The 18,686-nt window shown below is 37.2% G+C and overlaps 1 protein-coding gene across 1 annotated transcript in view; it reads right to left on the reverse strand.

The window, feature by feature from the left end:
• The window catches only part of LOC139170391 (cytosolic phospholipase A2 epsilon-like), a 58,072-nt gene that overhangs the window by 3,726 nt on the left and 35,660 nt on the right, over positions 1-18,686 (reverse strand). Inside the window, exons 10-17 of the mRNA XM_070757567.1 lie at positions 17,773-17,810; positions 15,847-16,006; positions 14,056-14,192; positions 10,026-10,248; positions 6,280-6,394; positions 5,049-5,186; positions 1,869-1,976; positions 809-1,000 (exon numbers count right to left, since the gene is read on the reverse strand). Coding sequence (XP_070613668.1) covers positions 809-1,000; positions 1,869-1,976; positions 5,049-5,186; positions 6,280-6,394; positions 10,026-10,248; positions 14,056-14,192; positions 15,847-16,006; positions 17,773-17,810 — 1,111 coding nt within the window. The remainder of the gene's footprint in view (positions 1-808; positions 1,001-1,868; positions 1,977-5,048; positions 5,187-6,279; positions 6,395-10,025; positions 10,249-14,055; positions 14,193-15,846; positions 16,007-17,772; positions 17,811-18,686) is intronic.

The raw sequence follows: 18,686 nt of genomic DNA on the forward strand, positions 1-18,686 counted from the left end.
CAACATGAGAAAATATTATTTTAGTGAAAGAATAGTAGATGCTTGGAACAAACTTCCAGCAGACGTGGTTGGTAAATCCACAGTAACTGAATTTAAACTTGACTAGGATAAACATATATCCATCCAAAGATAAAATACAGTAAATAGTATAGGTGCAGACTAGATGGACCATGAGGTCTTTTTCTGCTGTCAATCTTCTATGTTTCTATACCCATTGATTTTTCAAACAAAGACAAATGCTCATAAATTTCCTTCTTGCCAGTACCCATCCCACCATGGATCTATTTGCTTCAACACACAATTCATTCTCATCAGGACCCATGACCAATTTCTTTTAATCTCCTGACCCAATGAAGAAAATATTACTTATGGTATAGATAAGTAGTTGGAAAGAGTCTTTTTCCTATTACAGAGAACAAGTTCAGCTTCCTAGGTCCCCATGCATTCCATTCTAAGGACCAATTTATCTCCTAAACCATATATCAGGTAGAGTCCAAAATAGTTATCTAGTGGTGTTTTTAATTATATTTATTTATTTGTAAATGTTGCATCCCACCTTTATTACTTTTACAAATAACTCGAGGTGGCAAACATATCCCACACAACTCCCTTCTCCTGGGACTAAAACTCATGAACTCCTGCTTTTTAGCCAGGTGCTTTAACCATTAGATTAAACATTTTATTATTTATTTATTTATTATTTATTAATCAGATTTGTATGCCGCCCCCTCCGTAGATGTAATGAGAAAAATGCAATCAACTAAACAGTTAACGATACATTAAAAACATTCAAATTCTACTGTGATACCTTTCCATTTAGTAAATTGTTGATGCTGTACATATTCATTATGCATTTGGAGCCCTTTTAAAAAATTGTTATACTTGGACACTGCTGGACGATCTGTTAAAATATCCCGTAGAGTATTGGAAAAACCTCCAGCAGGAGTGAACATGCGTGTTGGCATCTCATGGGGTCTGTCCGGTCTATCAGGTACTTCATCTAAATACAAACAACAGAAATAAACTTCATCAAAATAATGAATAAAAATCTTTGTGCACTAGTGTATGATGTAGTTCAGATGATTCCCAAAGATAAACAACTGACTGGTAGCATGAGTAGTTTTTTTTCTCACACACATCTATATACATCGTAACCTTCTACATTGTGAGTTTACATTTCAGTAGTGCAACACACAAAGGCCTAGCCTAATTCCTAAATTTTATTTGTGTTTATTGCACCAAAAACAAGATTCTCTCTGGATGTTTTGCATCACAATGCTTGCTGGAACTTATGTGGTAGAATAATTTTACATTTATATCCATTATTGAAATGTTTCACCCATGCAAGAATATTTACCAATCAGATAGTCTTCAGGACTACAAAGGCATGAGAAAACTTCATTAAAAAATTATGAAGCTGAATCAAACTGAGGCTGTGATGTTGAACTTGTGAGGCATAGGAATAATCAAGTGGTATTTTTATATTGCAAAGATAATGATGGTTAACATTTCAAGTCTAGCTGCTCTACTCTAGCTTTAGCTAAATTAGCTGGAGAAAGTGTGAAGCACTCTGACAGGAGATATAAGGTATAGAAAAAGTATTCTATTATCATGCGTTTGAAGATATAAAAGATGGCTTTGCCCTTTGGAGCTCCAACAAATCATTAGCCAAAATTAACCTTTGCCCTCTTAACTACCGTAATATGCAGTATTTCTTCCCTCTTTTGTGGCCTGAATATATATTTCTGAATATGAGGTTATCTGAGCCTTCAGTTTGTACAGGCAAGACAGATAAACACCGTAAATATAAAAAGTGTCAGCCAGTTGAATTCTGAATTTTAATTTTGGAACAACTTTTCACAGCTTACCAATCTCTGTGACAGTATCTTGAGTCCACCTGTTCCAGAAATCTTCTGAATTGTCTGCTGCATGCCAGGCATCTAACAGATTCTTGGAAAAGACACTACTCCACAATCCTTTGAAAGGAAGAGATCAATAAAATTAAAGCATTTTTCTCCTTGAAATTTTATTTTATTGTTGAGGATAGAGTCAGAAACTATGTTCTGGGCATGAAATGTTCTGCACACACAACAGGCAATTTTGGGATGTCCATGTCTACACAGAATAGTATGGATCCAGAGCACACACAATTTGGTTAAAAGGTGCTTTGGGATGGAGAAGGTGGGAATAGGTACAGCCAGGGATTGTGGTGGCAATTAAGAAGAGGTGGGGAAAGGAGAAAGATATCATGGGAAGGAGTTAGTGGCTCAGTTGGATAACTTTTCCAGTTTCTTTCTTTCCCTACCGCAACTGCCACACTTGAAGTCAAATACCAGATATCCAACCTGCCCCCTCTTTTCTCCTGCTGATAGATTGTGCTTGTATTCAAAAGTGATGCCAGCATCTGATTCCAGTTAAGGGAAAGTAAGAAAAGGAAGAAACTATAGAAATTGGTGAAGTAGCACATACATCATGCATGCAACGACTAAGCTAGCTCTTCTTGCCCACAAGCCATGTACAGAAGGACCAAACTTGCCATTCTTGCCTCTATATTTTGCTTTGATCAAAATATACAACCCACATATTCTGGGATTCTATTTATTCTGCTGTGTCATGGCCACCCAGAAAGCTTGGCTGAGGAAATTTATATTCTGGAACTAAAAAAATCTCCCCGATTCAGTGGAATTCTTTACTGTTAATCTACTGGTTATACTTATAGAGTAGTAAGAAAATAATTGTATCTAGCAATATTGTTACATCAATTGTCCATAAAACAACTGTTAAGTATTACTGTTAAAATGCAGTCAGAATTGAAACTATATTCTAAACATCGACTATCACACTAACTCCATCAAAATTAATTCCCACAATCCACCATCCAATCCCCCATCACCCAAAACCAATCCCTCATCACCCAAAACTAGGTATGCATGCCCCTTACTTCCTCAATATCACCCACTGCTGATTTTAAATGCAAACTAATTAATGCAAGAAGCATCGTATCGTAAACAAAATACCCAAACTCCTCCTCTCATTATATTTGTCTGCAAAATATTTTTATTTTTTTTAATTTATTCATTTGTCAAACATATATAGGAGAGTAGTAATTTATATAAACATAATGTAAGTAAAAAATAACGATAGAAGAGGACAATAGAACAATAGGACAGGGACGGTAGGCACAGTGGTGCATTTATGCACACCCCTTACAGACCTCTTAGAAACAGGGAGAGGTCGACTGTAGACAATCAAAGGCTAACATGGCTGAACACTTCCTTCCTTGACTCCATTATTACAGTAAGAGACTATCACATTTACCAGTCCAATCGTGAAACCCATAGAGGTGGAGTTGCCATCTTTTACAAAAAAACCACTAAACCTTAAAAATATCCAAGTTAGACATGAACTTGATCTTGCAGAAACCATCATCTGCGAACTGACCTTAAATACCTCTCTATGCTTCCTGCTATGCTACAGAGCCCCTGATTATGACATCACACATGCGAACAAGCTAACCTCACTACTAACATGGGCAGTTCTTCCCCTAGGTCCCACCAAGTGACATTGTCTAGTTGACGGGACCTGTAGAACAGTGTTTTTCAACCAGTGTGTCGTGGCACACTAGTGTGCCGCGAGACATGGTCAGGTGTGCCGCGAAAAAGGAAGCTCAGGTTCCAGTCTCGCAACTTTTTGCTGAGAGAGAGTGAGAGAGAGAGAAAGAAAGAAAGAGAGAGATAGAGAGAGAGAGACAGAAAGAGTTAGAAAGAGAAAGCAAGAGAGAGAAAGAAAAGAGACAAAGAGAGAGAAAGCAAGTGTCAGAGAGAAAGAAAGCAAGAGAGAGAGAGAAAGAGAGAGAAAGCAAGCAAGAGAGAGAGGAGATAAATGAGCAAAAAGGGGAGGAAAAAAAGAGAAATGAGAAAATGATTGAGACAGAGAATGAGAGGAAAGAGAGAGAAACAATAGAGAGAGAGAAGTGACTCTTGATTTAAAGCATATGATAAAAAGCACCCAAAGAATAAGAGAGAAACACACCCACCCCAGCCCTCACCTGTTTTTGGAAATGGTTCAAGAGTGTCTACACACACACACACACACACACAAGGGTGGGGAGGAGACAGGGATGGAAAAAGAGAGGAAAGGGTCTTAGGGTGTCATTTTGTGTCATTTTGGTTGGCGGTGTGCCCCAGGATTTTAAAATGTAAAAAATGTGCCGCGGCTCAAAAAAGGTTGAAAATCACTGCTGTAGAAGGCCGACTCTATGGGACCTAGCCAGTCACTGGGATTCATGCGGCAGGAGGCGGATGTATCAATTATCACATCAAACAAGAACAAAAACCTTCTGCACCCAAATTCCACATGCGCCTTCTACAACTTTGTAAACAATGAACTCAAAGACTTGAGGCGGGATTTGTATGCCGCCCCGAGTCTGCGGAGAGGGGCGGCATACAAATCCAATAGATAGATAGATAGATAGATAGATAGATAGATAGATAGATAGATAGATAGATAGATAGATAGATAGATAGACAGACAGATAAAAAAATAAACAAACAAACAAACAAACAAATCCATCCCATCCCATCTCTGAAAGGACCAAATGGTAAAGAATATAATGATGAAGCTGTTAAAGCCAACCTCTTTAACACATTATTTGGCTTCGTCTTTTTTTAAACAGCAATGACCCAATATTTCCTAGTCGCACCCCAAACAATTGCAACGATCTAACACAAACCGATTTTACAGAAGATAATGTCTATTGTTTGAAGATAGAGTTCTAGGTTTTTATAAAATAATGCTCACCCACAAGAAAGGAGGGAGCCCTAGGTTTATTTATTAGATTTGTATGCCACCCTTCTCCGAAAACTCGGGACAACTAGGAGGGTTGTCAACATAATATTAGGTGTATTCAACTGAGAATCTGGCTGCAAGGTGAGTCCATTCTTGTGAATAAACCATAGTTTGGGCAAGAACTGGAAAACTACCATTGGTATCTTCAACAAGGGAAAATCACACACACACACACACTTCTTGAGGTTGAAAAAAGTCACCTTGCATAAAACATATCCTTGATTCTGGAAGTTTCTTCATCATGTGCCCCATGTAAAACTCGCTTCCAAAATTTTCAGCAGGAACAAAAGCTCCATATTTTGGAAATCCTACTTCATATGGTGTGAACTCTAACCACTCTGTAATGAAGTCAATAAGAACACATTTAGCGTCATACCTCCCTTATGCAGAGAAAGGATGCTTTCTTAGGTGAAATTACCAAGGATACCAAGGAATTATATATCTTTCCAATGTGGACTGGCCTGACTTTAATAATACATGAAAATCAACACTAATCCAGCATTTCAATATTTTCCAAATCCATTGTTAGCTCTTACACCTAAAGTAAATGAAAGAAGGCAGCTTTCAGCATATGGATAAATGTTTCAGAGGGTCCATTACCTTTATTATTATCTATGCCAATGTTTCCCAACCTTGGCCACTTGAAGATATTCTGGCTGGGGAATTCTGGGAGTTGAAGTCCAGATATCTTCAAATGGCCAAGGTTGGGAAACACTGATCTATGCTACCAAGAATTAAAAACACTTAAAAACTATTTTGAAAAAGATAAGGGTAAGGGCAATTCTAATCTCTGGGGGGAGTTGGTTCCAGAGGGCCGGGGTCCGCCAAACGACATTGTTTAGTCGACGGGACCCGGAGAAGGCCAACTCTGTGGGACCTTATCGGTTGCTGGGATTCGTGCGCTAGCAGGCAGTTCCGGAGGTAATCTAATGTTTTGCAGCGGTGAAATCTACTTATCTTCCCTACCGGTTTGGAAGTGCGTGTGCCACCATCACATGTGCTTTTTTACCCTCTGTGCATGTACAGAATGCTTTGTGCGTGTGCAGAGGGTTTAGAAAAGAAAAAAATGGCGATGTCCAGGTGGGTGGGTGGAGCCTTGTGCTGCCACTATTACCGGTTCTCCAAACCACCAATGGCCGCCACTACCAGTATGCCTGAACTGGGCTAAACCAGTAGCATTTTACCCTGATCTTGTTTTACCGCAATACTGAGATGAGTTGCCATTGTCTTCCTCCTGGAGAGTGTTTTTTTCAACTTCCCAATCTAGCGTATAGTTCTTGGATTTCCCTATGCACTCCCATTTGAAGACTGACCAAGCCTAACCCTGCTTAGCTCTTCCTGAAATCAGTTTAAGTTTGTTACCAGTAGGTTGCAATTGTGGTAGGTTAAAACATTTGTATATGCAAGTCCCTAGTAAAGTAAAGTACACACCTCTAAAATCTTTGGTGGTGACGTTGTCTTTCACGTTGAGTGCCAGGTAGATTGGCAGAGGGTTCTGACCTTTGTTCACTGCCTGTCGTTGCTCTGAGAGTTTATGATGATTATTCTGTGTTTTGTGAAAAATAATAATAAATGCATTATAATTTAAGTGAAATAGAAATGACAGCTGATTTTTTTTTACCTAGGCTTCATATCCATACAAAGAATCAATTTAAAGATCAAGTTACAATTTAAACACCAACCACATTATTTTTCACAACACACGGCTAAAGGTCTGAGAAGGAAGGGTAAAGAAAATGGACTATTGGAGAAGAAGGGACAATGTGGCCAATGTTGACTTCCAAAGTATAACACACACAAAGAAGATTAATTCCCTTTCCCTGAACTTCCTATCCAGATTGGGGCTTCATCCAACTTAGGGGTGTCAAACTGATGGCCCATGGGCTGGATGCATCACATGCAGGCCGCGCTCACCCCAGCTCCATGAAGGGCAAACCCGTCATGATATATCATGTGACAACAACATGATGAAGCAAGTTTGATGTCTGTGATCTAGCTGAATATAATCACCAGCATAAATAACTATAGCAAGTAATTATTGTTATATATACAGTAGTACCTCTACTTAAGAACGCCTCTACTTAAGAACCTTTCTAGATAAGAACCAGGTGTTCAAGATTTTTTTGACATTCCTTCAATGTACCAGGGTGATCCAACAGAAAAAACATATAGCCCCTCCCTGGTACAAAGCTGAAGGGATCAGATCTGGTGGCCTAGAGGTTAATTCTCTGCCTTACAAGGCAGAAGCTCCGGGATCAAATCCCAGTAAGGGTATGGCTAGCTGATTAGCCCAGAACAAGGCCAAAATAGCGCTATCCTAGTCTCCCTTAATTTTAAATATTGAGCAAAAATATGTTGTATCTTCTTTAATAAAGATTTACATTTTTAAAAATATATAGTTAAGTTGTCTGAGATGGAGAGATTACAGTCACAGTTACTACCTCAATGGTGAATTGCTGCCAATTCGGATCGGTTTGCCCAAACCAGTGGCAGAAATTTTCCCCCACTTGCCAAACAGGCAGTGATGACCTACTGATCACATCCCTGAACCAGTCCTCCGATCAGCATTCCTTGAAAGCAACTTGCAAAGAACCCTCTGAGCATGCACAAAGGCTTCTGCACATGTGCAGAGGGTCATTTCTCTGACGTGAAGTGATGTAAACTGGTGGAACCCACCCCTGAACTACCAGATTGAGGCACATAAATAAAAAGTGAATAGTGTTCTCTGCAATCTTGACATTTTAAACTCCCTAAATCCTCTAGTAGTAGGATAAAATACAGAAAATAATATAAGGGCAGACTAGATGGATCATGAGGTCTTTTTCTGCCGTCAGTCTTCTATGTTTCTATCTTGTGATGATTTGTCATCAGTGTATCCAGGAGCAGGTTGCTTCTACCGCTGCTATTGGTGCACTACATGCGCAACTCTGGTTGTGTTGCATGCATGAACCATGCGTGCATGTCCTCAGCATGTTTTTGCTTATGTGCATGTGCAGGAAGCAAAAACACACTGAAATCTCGCAAGGGGGCATATGCAAGAGAGGTTTTGGTGGGTTTTTCCTTCCATGCATGTGTGGAAGCAAAATATTGCCAAAATCTCTCATGCGTACATGTCCCCTCACATGCTCTGTGCAAAAAATATTTTAAAACATGGCGACGTCCATAAGGGGTGACCACCGGTGCGGTCATATGCAAATTGCACAATCTGGCGGCCACTACTGCTGCGCAGTCCGCTACTGCACCACTACTGAGTGTATCTCTCAATAGCAATCCACTACTGAGTGTATCTCTCAGTAACTAATTCTGCATTGACTTACTTTGAAAAGTATTTTAATGTTTCAGGTGGTTCTAAATGATCAGCCAAATATCACAAGAAAGGCTGGTGGAATGGAGCTTATCAATGTATTTTATTACATATCGATTCAAAATGCTGGTTCTTTGAAAAGTTTGGAACTTTTAAGAATGGTTCCAAGTGAAGATATGGCAGATTTAGCATCTGAAGAGGAAGGCCCACCTGCTTTCTCAATTTTTGCTGGTTGGTGAACATGGGGAAACAAATGTGTGAAATATATTGTAGATTATTCTTTTGTGTACTCTCTTGAGCAGCAAGTACAGTGGTACCTCTACTTATGAACTTAATTCGTTCCGTGACCAGGTTCTTAAGTAGAAAAGTTTGTAAGAAGAAGCAATTTTTCCCATAGGAATCAATGTGAAAGCAAATAATGTGTGCGATTGGGGAAACCACAGGGAAGGTGGAGGCTCTGTTCCCTCCAGAAGATTCCTAGAGAGGCCCCACAGAGGCTTTTCCCTGCCTTTTCCAGTTACAGTTTCAGAGGCTCGGGTTTGTAAGTGGAAAATGGTCCTTGAGAAGAGGCAAAAAAAATCTTGAATACCTGGTTCTTATCTAGAAAAGTTCTTAAGTAGAGGCGTTCTTAGGTAGAGGTATATTCGAACTACGGCTCTTCAAAAATACTCCCTCATGGTGAGCTTGAGTTGTAGTAAATGCTAAAATAAAAGTGGGTTTCCCCATTATCTTTGATAATATTTTTTCAATGCCCTTATAGAGCTGGAACTTGCAGATCTTGTTAAAGCGCAAATCCCGATTTAGCTTTTCAGATCAGCTAAAAATTAGCTAGGTGCTGCCCCCTGCTGAGCTGAGACAAAGGTTTTGGGTTTTTTTTACATTATTTCATTGCGTTTATTTAAACAGATGTTATCCATTGGCAAAATATTATTTACTGCACAAATAAATGCCAAAGATGATGGTGGTAGAGAATTTGAGTTCTGTTAATTCTTACACACTGGGAAAACAGCGGCTTGGCACAAAATCGTACCGAAAGATTTACAAATCTAATTCAGGGGATTAAGCAGAATAATTCTTGCAGGGCAAGCTACTATATAAAAACAGGAAGCGAACTCCAAACTTAATTCACTATGGCTTATTGTTTTGATTTAGAAAGGTGTTTTAGAATAGAGATTCATCAGGTGGTTGTTGAGTATAATTTCAAAATCAGAGTCCTGCTAAACACTAGAATGTTTTAGATTATTTCATTTTAGAGTACAGTAGTACCTCTAGATACGAGCTGCTCCACATGCGAATATTCCAAGTTACGAGATGAGACGCGAGCAAAATTTCTGTTCACCACCTGAGCTCAAATTCAGGATACGAGCCGAGCGTCCACTAGGTGGCGCAAGAATTCCATTTTTTCCAGTTATCTCGGCGCAAAAAGCCAAATCTAAATGCATTTGTTCGAGATACGAATTGATCGACATACGAGCTCAGCTCTGGCACGAATTAAACTCATATGTCGAAGTACCACTGTATGTTATTTTAAAATTCATACATTACCCTTTTAATCGGAACCCCATGAAAGAGGGGTTTTTTTTCAAAATATCTTATGAATAACATTTTTAAAAAACACTTCTCTCTTCCTGCACCTTTTTCCCATGACTGTGATTGATTTTCATTTGACTATGCTTTATTCCACGCTTCCTTATTCAGTTTACAACAAAGGATCCTAGGAAGAGCCAAATTATATTTCTGTGGCAGAGACAAAATCTACAAAGTAAAACCTGGTGAACCAAATAAGAAAGCATGTTCATTACAGAACACCATCCCTCTCCCAGAAGCTAAGAAACACCCACAGGGAGAGGCAGAAAAAACTCCTTTTGCATACCGCATCATTCAGCATGGCTTCAATCATGAGTCCCCAAAGATCTATAAAAGAAGATTTATATCCTGCGATGGTCCGCTCAGCCAGCTCCTTATGGTAAGACTTCAGATTTTCCAAGGAAAAAGCACCCCTCTTAGATTTGGCTGCTTGCTTCCGAGCTTGCAGAATGATTTCCCCAAGATCTTTATTTGACCAGTTGCTATCTTCATACAATTTTGTCATGGTCCTAAAAATAAATACAATAGAAATTTCAACTTTTTTATTTATTAAAGGTTGTTCTTCCCCTGACTAGGACCAGAAGCAAATAAATCCTGACGGATCGGACTCGTAAATTCAGCCATTATTAATTGTTAAGTTATATTTATTTATTTATTATTTATTTATTTATTAATTAGATTTGTATGCCGCCCCTCTCCGCAGACTCGGGGCGGCTCACAGCAATAATAATACAATGTAAACAAATCTAATATTTAAGTTAATTTAAAACCCCAATTTAGAAACCAATCATACATACTAGCATACCATACATAAAATTTTATAAGCCTAGGGGGAGGGAAAGTATCAATTCCCCCATGCCTGACGACAGAGGTGGGTTTTAAGGAGCTTAAGGAGGGTGGGGGCAACTCTGATATCTGGGGGGAGTTGGTTCTAAAGGGTCGGGGCTGCCACAGAGAAGGCTCTTCCCCTGGGTCCCACCAAACAACATTGTTTAGTTGACGGAAGGCCAACTCTGGGGGACCTAACTGGTCGCTGGATTCATGCGGGAGAAGGCGGTCCCGGAGATACTCCCGGAGAGTAGATATATATTCAAATATCTAAATTATTTAATAATGCAGACAATGTTTTTCCTATATGATTTTACTGTTGAAAATTTTCCAGGTTTATGATTTTGGAGAATAACCCTACACGTCAACTAACTTCTGGAAGGGGACATACAATATTTCAAAACATAATACAATATTTACATAAATAGATTTTATAAACAGCTTATCTTCTAAAATAGATTAGTATCATTCACAAATGTAATGTCTATGTAATGTCTAATGTCTATGTATATTTACTTACATTGTATGGCTGTAATATTTCTTATCTTCTTTACTACCCCCTTTTATTAGTGTGGTTGTTATATTTTGGTTGTTGTTGTTCATGTGTACCAAAGTTGTTACTTTTGGTCTGTCTAAGTCTTGTCTTGTCTTGTGCTGTCCTGTCCTCTCCTGTCTTGCCTTCCATTCCATTCCTTTTCTTTTCTTTTCTTTCCATTCTTTTCCATTCATTCCATTCCATTCCATTCTATTCTATTCTATTCTAATTCTCACTGCATAAATCAATTTTAAGAGAATATTACATAGTACTGATTTCAACACAGATTCTTGTGGGATTTTAGTTCTTGGTTCCCTATTGAGAAAGTTATTCCTACACTTTGCTTTCTATTTTAACTAATTAACTGTTCATAAAAAGAAGAAACTATTATTCCTCAACTATAGTTTCCCTAACACCCTTTGACTATCAAAGACTTTTTGCAAACCGGAATATGCACTGTTATTGGAGTCCTCTCTATCCACATGCCGGCCTCACTCTCAGATGTGGAATGAATACATTTACTTTTTAAAAAACATTATGTTGCTTTTCTTTTAACATGATTTGTTCCTCTATATGCTCAGTTATTTATTTTTTTCTTTGGTTACTGTTTCAATACTGACCCCTCACATCCTGGACACAAACTGATTCAACTCCTACCTTTAAAATGTCGCTACAGAGCATTGCACACCAAGACAACTAGACACAAGAACAGTTTTTTTCTCAAATGCCATCACTCTATTTAAACAAATAATTCCCTCAACACTGTCAGACTTTTTACTAAATCTGCACTTCTATTCTACTAGTTTTTCTCATCGTTCCTATCATCCTTTTCCTCCCACTTAGGACTGTATGACTGTAACTTGTTGCTTCTATCCTAAGATTTTTATTAATGTTGATTGTTTCTTCATTGCTTATTTGACCCCTATGACAATCATTAACATGATTCTTGACAAATGTATCTTTTTCTTTTATGTACGCTGAGAGCATATGCACCAAGACAAATTCCTTGGCCAATAAAATTCTATTCTATTCAATTAATTCCCCTGAAACAAATGTTATATGCACATTGGCCTACCATCTTCCAGATCCCGTTTTAAAAATTAACTACCTTTCAATAAGTTACATACATTGCTAGATTATCCATAATTTCACATTTCAGTTCTGCTCTCAGCATCTAATGGGGATGCAGTGGCTCAATAGCTAAGACACTGAGCTTGTTTATTGAAAGGTCAGCAGTTCAGCGGTTCGAATCCCTAATGCTGCATAATGGGATGAGCTCCCGTTACTTGTCTCAGCTTCTGCCAATCCAGCAATTCGAAAGCACATAAAAATGCAAGTAGAAATATGGATCATTTTTGCTGGCATTCCGTGTGCCTTTGGCATTTAGTCATGCAGGACACATGACAATGGTGACGTCTTTAGATAGTGCTGGATCTTTGGATTTGAAATGAAAAACTCCTAGATTTCAGAATTACTAGCATATATGTGTGAGGGCAACCTTTACATTTACTTTTTATCAGAATCTAATAATCTGTTCCTAATTATCTTATTTTTCTACCTCAATTTGCTTTAATTATATAGTTGTATAGAATTCTATATAGTATATTCTAACTTTAGCTCTTGAATGAAAGGTGGAATGATACGGTTCCACATAAAGAGCTGATAGATAAATTAGTGAAGATTGGACTTAATCCCTGGATAGTTCAATGGATTTGCAGCTGGCTGAAGCGTAGACATCAGAGAGTTATTGTTAATGGCGAGTATTCTGAGCAAAGTCAGATTACAAGCAGTGTGCCACAAGGGTCTGTTCTGGGTCCTATTCTTTTTAATATGTTTGTGAGTGACATAGGGGAAGGTTTGGTAGGGAAGGTTTGCCTATTTGCCGATGACTCTAAAGTGTGCAATATGGTTGATATTCCTGGAGGCGTCTGTAATATGGTAAATGATTTAGCTTTACTAGTAAATGGTCAAAGCAATGGAAACTGCAGTTTAATGTTTCCAAATGTAAAATAATGCACTTGGGGAAAAGGAATCCTCAATCTGAGTATTGTATTGGCAGTTCTGTGTTAGCAAATACTTCAGAAGAAAAGGATTTAGGGGTAGTGATTTCTGACAATCTCAAAATGGGTGAACAGTGCAGTCAGGCAGTAGGGAAAGCAAGTAGGATGCTTGGCTGCATAGCTAGAGGTATAACAAGCAGGAAGAGGGAGATTATGATCCCGCTATATAGAATGTTGGTGAGACCACATTTGGAATACTGTGTTCAGTTCTGGAGACCTCACCTACAAAAAGATATTGACAAAATTGAACGGGTTCAAAGACGTATCAGGAAAGACTTAATGAACTCAATCTGTATAGTCTGGAGGACAGAAGGAAAAGGGGGGACATGATTGAAACATTTAAATATATTAAAGGGTTAAATAAGGTCCAGGAGGGAAGTATTTTTAATAGGAAAGTGAACACAAGAACAAGGGGACACAATCTGAGGCTAGTTGGGGGAAAGATCAAAAGCAACATGAGAAAATATTATTTTACTGAAAGAGTAGTAGATCCTTGGAACAAACTTCCAGCAGACGTGGTAGATAAATCCACAGTAACTGAATTTAAACATGCCTGGGATAAACATATATCCATCCTAAGATAAAATACAGAAAATAGTATAAGGGCAGACTAGATGGACCATGGGGTCTTTTTCTGCCGTCAGACTTCTATGTTTCTATGTTACTTTAAGTGATGAGAATAAAAGCCTCATTAAGATTATTTAGGGTCTAAGCCAGGGGTAGGCAAAGTTGGCTCTTCTATGACTTGTGGACTTCAACTCCCAGGATTCCTGAGCCAATCATGATAGCTCAGGAATTCTGGGAGTTGAAGTCCACATATCATAGAAGAGCCAACTTTGCCTACCCCTGGTCTAAGCAATTGAAAAAAACTTCGAATAAAATAAGTCTGTTACCATGAGGTTCCAGATGATCCAGTTATATATGAAATACAGTCCAATAGCTTCATTCTCTGGAGACCCCAAAGGGTGCCATAAAGAGCTGTTAATGCTCTCATTCCAGCTCCTGTTGTTGTCATAGCAACTACCGGCACCTGTTCAATGAAAGAAAAGAACATGTTATAGAATTCTTTAGAATAGAATAGAATTATTTGATTATGATCATGAAGGTAAAGAAAGCCCTCAAAGAATTCCATCAAAATCTTTCAAACTAACATATTTTATTGGTCATAAGTTCTCATTATAGGCCCGCACTTCATCAAATGCAATATTAGATTGGGATATGTATGGGGGGAAATAGATGGGTTGCTATTAAAAAACCTTATATAAATATAATGGGCAGAACTCTGCATATACACTTTTAAACAGAGGATATTAAAGAAAGATTTTTGAGTTCAAAAATGGCAGAACATACAGCATACAACATATGATGTTGTATGTACAACATACAACATATGATGTTGTAAATTGAGTCAGACCCAATTTTACAACAAATTTTACAGTAGCTGATAAGCAAATTACTGCAAACATTAAGCCAATCAAGTGATCATTAATTGAATCCTGTTTTCTCAATGAGCATTTTTTGCCAGAAATTGGAGGTGGTGGGAGTCACAAATCAGAATACCCTACGAAAGCAGACTATCAATCCTAGGTCTAGAAAGCTTAGAACTACATTGCCTAAAACACGATCTAAGTATTGCCCACAAGATCATATGCTGCAACGTTCTACCTGTCAATGACTATTTCAGCTTCAACCGCAACAACACAAGAGCACGCAATAGATTCAAACATAATATTAACCACTCCAAACTTGACTGTAAAAAATATGACTTCAGCAACCGAGTTGTCAAAGCGTGGAACTCATTACCTGACTCAGTAGTGTCAACCCCTAACCCCAAACATTTTTCCCTTAGACTATCCACAATTGACCTCTCCAGGTTCCTTAGAGGTCAGTAAGGGGCATGCATAAGTGCACCAGTGTGCCTTCCGTCCCCTTTCCAATTGTCTCTCCTTATCTCATTTATCTTTTCTTCTTTTCAAATATGTTCACCTATACTTTTATATCTTTTCTTCTATTCTTTTCTTTACTTATATTATTACATATCTTTCTCTTCAATGTGTATTATGTATTGGACAAAATAAATAAATAAATAAAATAAAATAAATGATAAAATCACTGCAGGATGATGCAATCAGCTAAAAATGTGAACTGGTTGCCAAGGGCCCAAATTACACATGACTGGAGAAAAAGAAGTGTGAAGTACAAAAAGTTAAAAAGAAATATGAATACATGCTTTTAATTTATTGATTTTTTTTATAGCAAATACAAATAGGTTTACAAAATTGTATCTTACTCTTTGGTTAAAAAGAAAAAAGAAAAAACTCTCTTTTTTATTATCTGGTGTTTTTTTTTTAAATCATGCAAACCCACAAATCATAAATTCATTATTTTTCATACAAAAAGTCTGTAAAGGGAGGCCCATAGATTCAAAGCAGTACATAAGCACTAAAGGGCGTACATAAGCACACTAGAGTGCCTTCCATCCCCTATCCTATAGTCTCTCCTATATCTTGTATTTCATCTCTACTATATCCTCTATAACCTTCATTGTGTATTATTGTGTATTGGACAAAATAAATAAATAAATAATAAATAAAATATATACAGTTGGAGGGAATTGGGGTTATACTGAGGACCTCCAAGTTCCTTTCCAACTTTGTTATTATGTTAATCTGTTAACCACTTACTTCATGGTTATTCAGGTCTTGCCCCAAAGGAAGAATACTTTTCAGAGCTGCAGCAACAACTTTCTTTCGTTTCTGCAGGAAATTATTTTCACCTGAGCACAGACCATATCCTAGGCGCACATCAACAGCTTTTGGTCTTCTACAGATCAGCCCCTGTGTCCTAAAATAGACAGGAAATTCAGTATAAATGTTACTGTATCATATTGGCTTAAATCTGTTTGAGGATTAATTATACTACTCATTGTATCAACCTGTCAAAAGCCTCGAAAAGAATAAATAGCTTCATTGTAAAACATTGCAACATCACAACAAGTACTTTTGCAACAACCTGGACGTACAATTAACCAGGTATATAGAGGAAAACAGGGAAATGATTAGAAGCCAGCATGGATTTGTTAAAAATGGGTCATGTAAAACAAATCGTATGGCTTCCGTAAACAATGTAATTAGACTGACAGACCAAGGAACCTCTACAATCACTTAAATTTCACTAAGGTATTAGATTGGAACATTGAGCCCCTATCCAACAAAATATTATTCAGTTGTATGAAATGTTAGTTTCTGAATTTAAGTAGGAAAAGATAGGTACATATGTACATGAAATTGACAGTCCTCAATTTACAACCAGTTGCTTAACAATCATTCAAAGTTACAATGGATTCGAAAAATGTTATTTATGACCCATCTTTGAAATTATGACTGCCACACCACCGCCATAGTCACATGATTACATTTGGGGTTCTTGCATTTATGACCGGCTACAGCATTGTGGGATCACGTGATAACATTGTGTGAAGTTTTGGGGTGTTTAGGAGGAAAAAACGTAACACCCCCCCTATGAATAAGCTAGATTTAGACATAAGACCATGTGAATCAGTACAGTAATATTTCATTTAGAAATATGAAAATTAATTGCACTTTTTTCAAAATTTGAGACAGGGAACCATGCAATATGTTATTATTAATAATTAATAGAATTATTGTACATTTTGCATTTTCTCCAGCAACTGAAGCACCATATATAGCAACGCATTCTCCAATTTTTCCCACAGTTACAACTCTGCCGGCTGCTTTGATCTGAGAGAGAATGACTGGCCTTAAATCATCCAGTAAACTTTCATGGATAGCTCCAGTGCCCCCAATCCTAGGGAAACAGCTTAATTACTTAACAAGAATCCCACTTGCCCCTTTTTTGTGGTTGTTATTGTTTGTGTTATAACTTCCATTTTACTTGGGCATTTCTTTATTTGCCTTTCTAAGAGCATAATTATGCCTTATTTTCTTAACCTATTTGATTCTGCTTCTGTCTTTTCCTTAAGTCTGAGTGCATTAAGATAAAAAATGTAATTGAAAACAGATATTTCAAACGTAAGGTAACAAATTACATCTACTCAACCTTCTGTGGCAAAGTATATCTACAAATGTAAACAATTTTCATTGTTTATTTTTCAAGATCTGTAGTCAGAGATAGTTTTTAGTATGCATAATCAAATGGTATGAATAAATTAACTGCAATTTAGTATGTTTATTTTTTATAACTCTCCGAGGAACATATTGCTACCATTCTTTTTTTTCTAAACAAGAAGAAAGGCAATATTCACACATTCATATATACTCCTTGAAAAGTGCTGCCAATTAAGATTCACTCACAAGTGACAATAGCAGGATGTCGAAATTGAATATGGCAGCCAGTACCATGCAGTCAAAGCCTACTTCCCTTTTTAATGGGTTACATTTTTAAAAAAAAACCTGGGATGGCTGGAATACTACTATTCACCCTTCTAGGCAATATTTTGTCAGTTAAAATTACTTTTCATATTAAAATCACGTTGTGTTGGTACTACATTAAAGCAGGACATATTAAAAACAAAGGAATTAGATAATGTGTATGAAATTATAGTTCAGGGTTATAAAATGCCTCCTTACCATTCCTTTGCCTTCACACTCAAATCAAATATTTTTTCCTTTAAAAAAAAGTAAGAAATAAAAGATGGTTAAATGCTAGATGGTGTTTATGATTCCATTGCTTTCATTTTTAGAATACATTTTACTTTCTCAATAATCTTTGTGGCTCAATAAGAGTTTCAATGTGCAAAAAATTATGCCCAATCAATAGCCTTCATCCTACAATATTGCAAATTGGAAGCTTTATCTCAAAATTGGATAGATTAACCCTCACATATGTTCTCCCAGATAGTTAAATAAATAAGTAAAGACCCAATCAGATTTACCTGATATAAATTAGTATAGACCAGTGTTTCCCAACCTTGGCAACTTGAAGATATCTGGACTTCAACTCCCAGAATTCCCCAGCCAGCATTTGGGGAATTCTGGGAGTTGAAGTCCAAATATCTTGAAGTTGCCAAGGTTGGGAAACACTGGTATAGACAATATAAAAACCATCTAATAAGATCATTTAGATTTTCATAGGTTCATAAGTATATTGTAGATCTTTATTGTTTCTTATTATTTTTTAAATTTTAAATTAGGCAAATTTAAAAAAAACAAGATTTGCTTTATTACTGACGAGTGATCAAAAGAACTCTGGAACCCAATCATAACACAATAAGTGAAGCTGAGCTGGAATACTGATTTATGAAGAAAAGTTGGTAATATTTGAAACTCTTTTATGAGTTACATATTCCCTACTCCCATACTCTGGACTATGGTTAGAAGTTACATAAAACAACAGGAATAATAAGAAAGAATTGAACAAAAATTACTATGAAGATGACAGTACAAGTGGCATGTTAGAAGCCAATAACATTGGGTACTATGATATACAGTCACATATGTGAAAACACTGGCCCTCTTTACCTAACCTTTGCCCAACCTTGATA

Source organism: Erythrolamprus reginae, chromosome 1, assembly GCF_031021105.1.
Source record: "Erythrolamprus reginae isolate rEryReg1 chromosome 1, rEryReg1.hap1, whole genome shotgun sequence".
Lineage (NCBI taxonomy): Eukaryota > Metazoa > Chordata > Lepidosauria > Squamata > Dipsadidae > Erythrolamprus > Erythrolamprus reginae.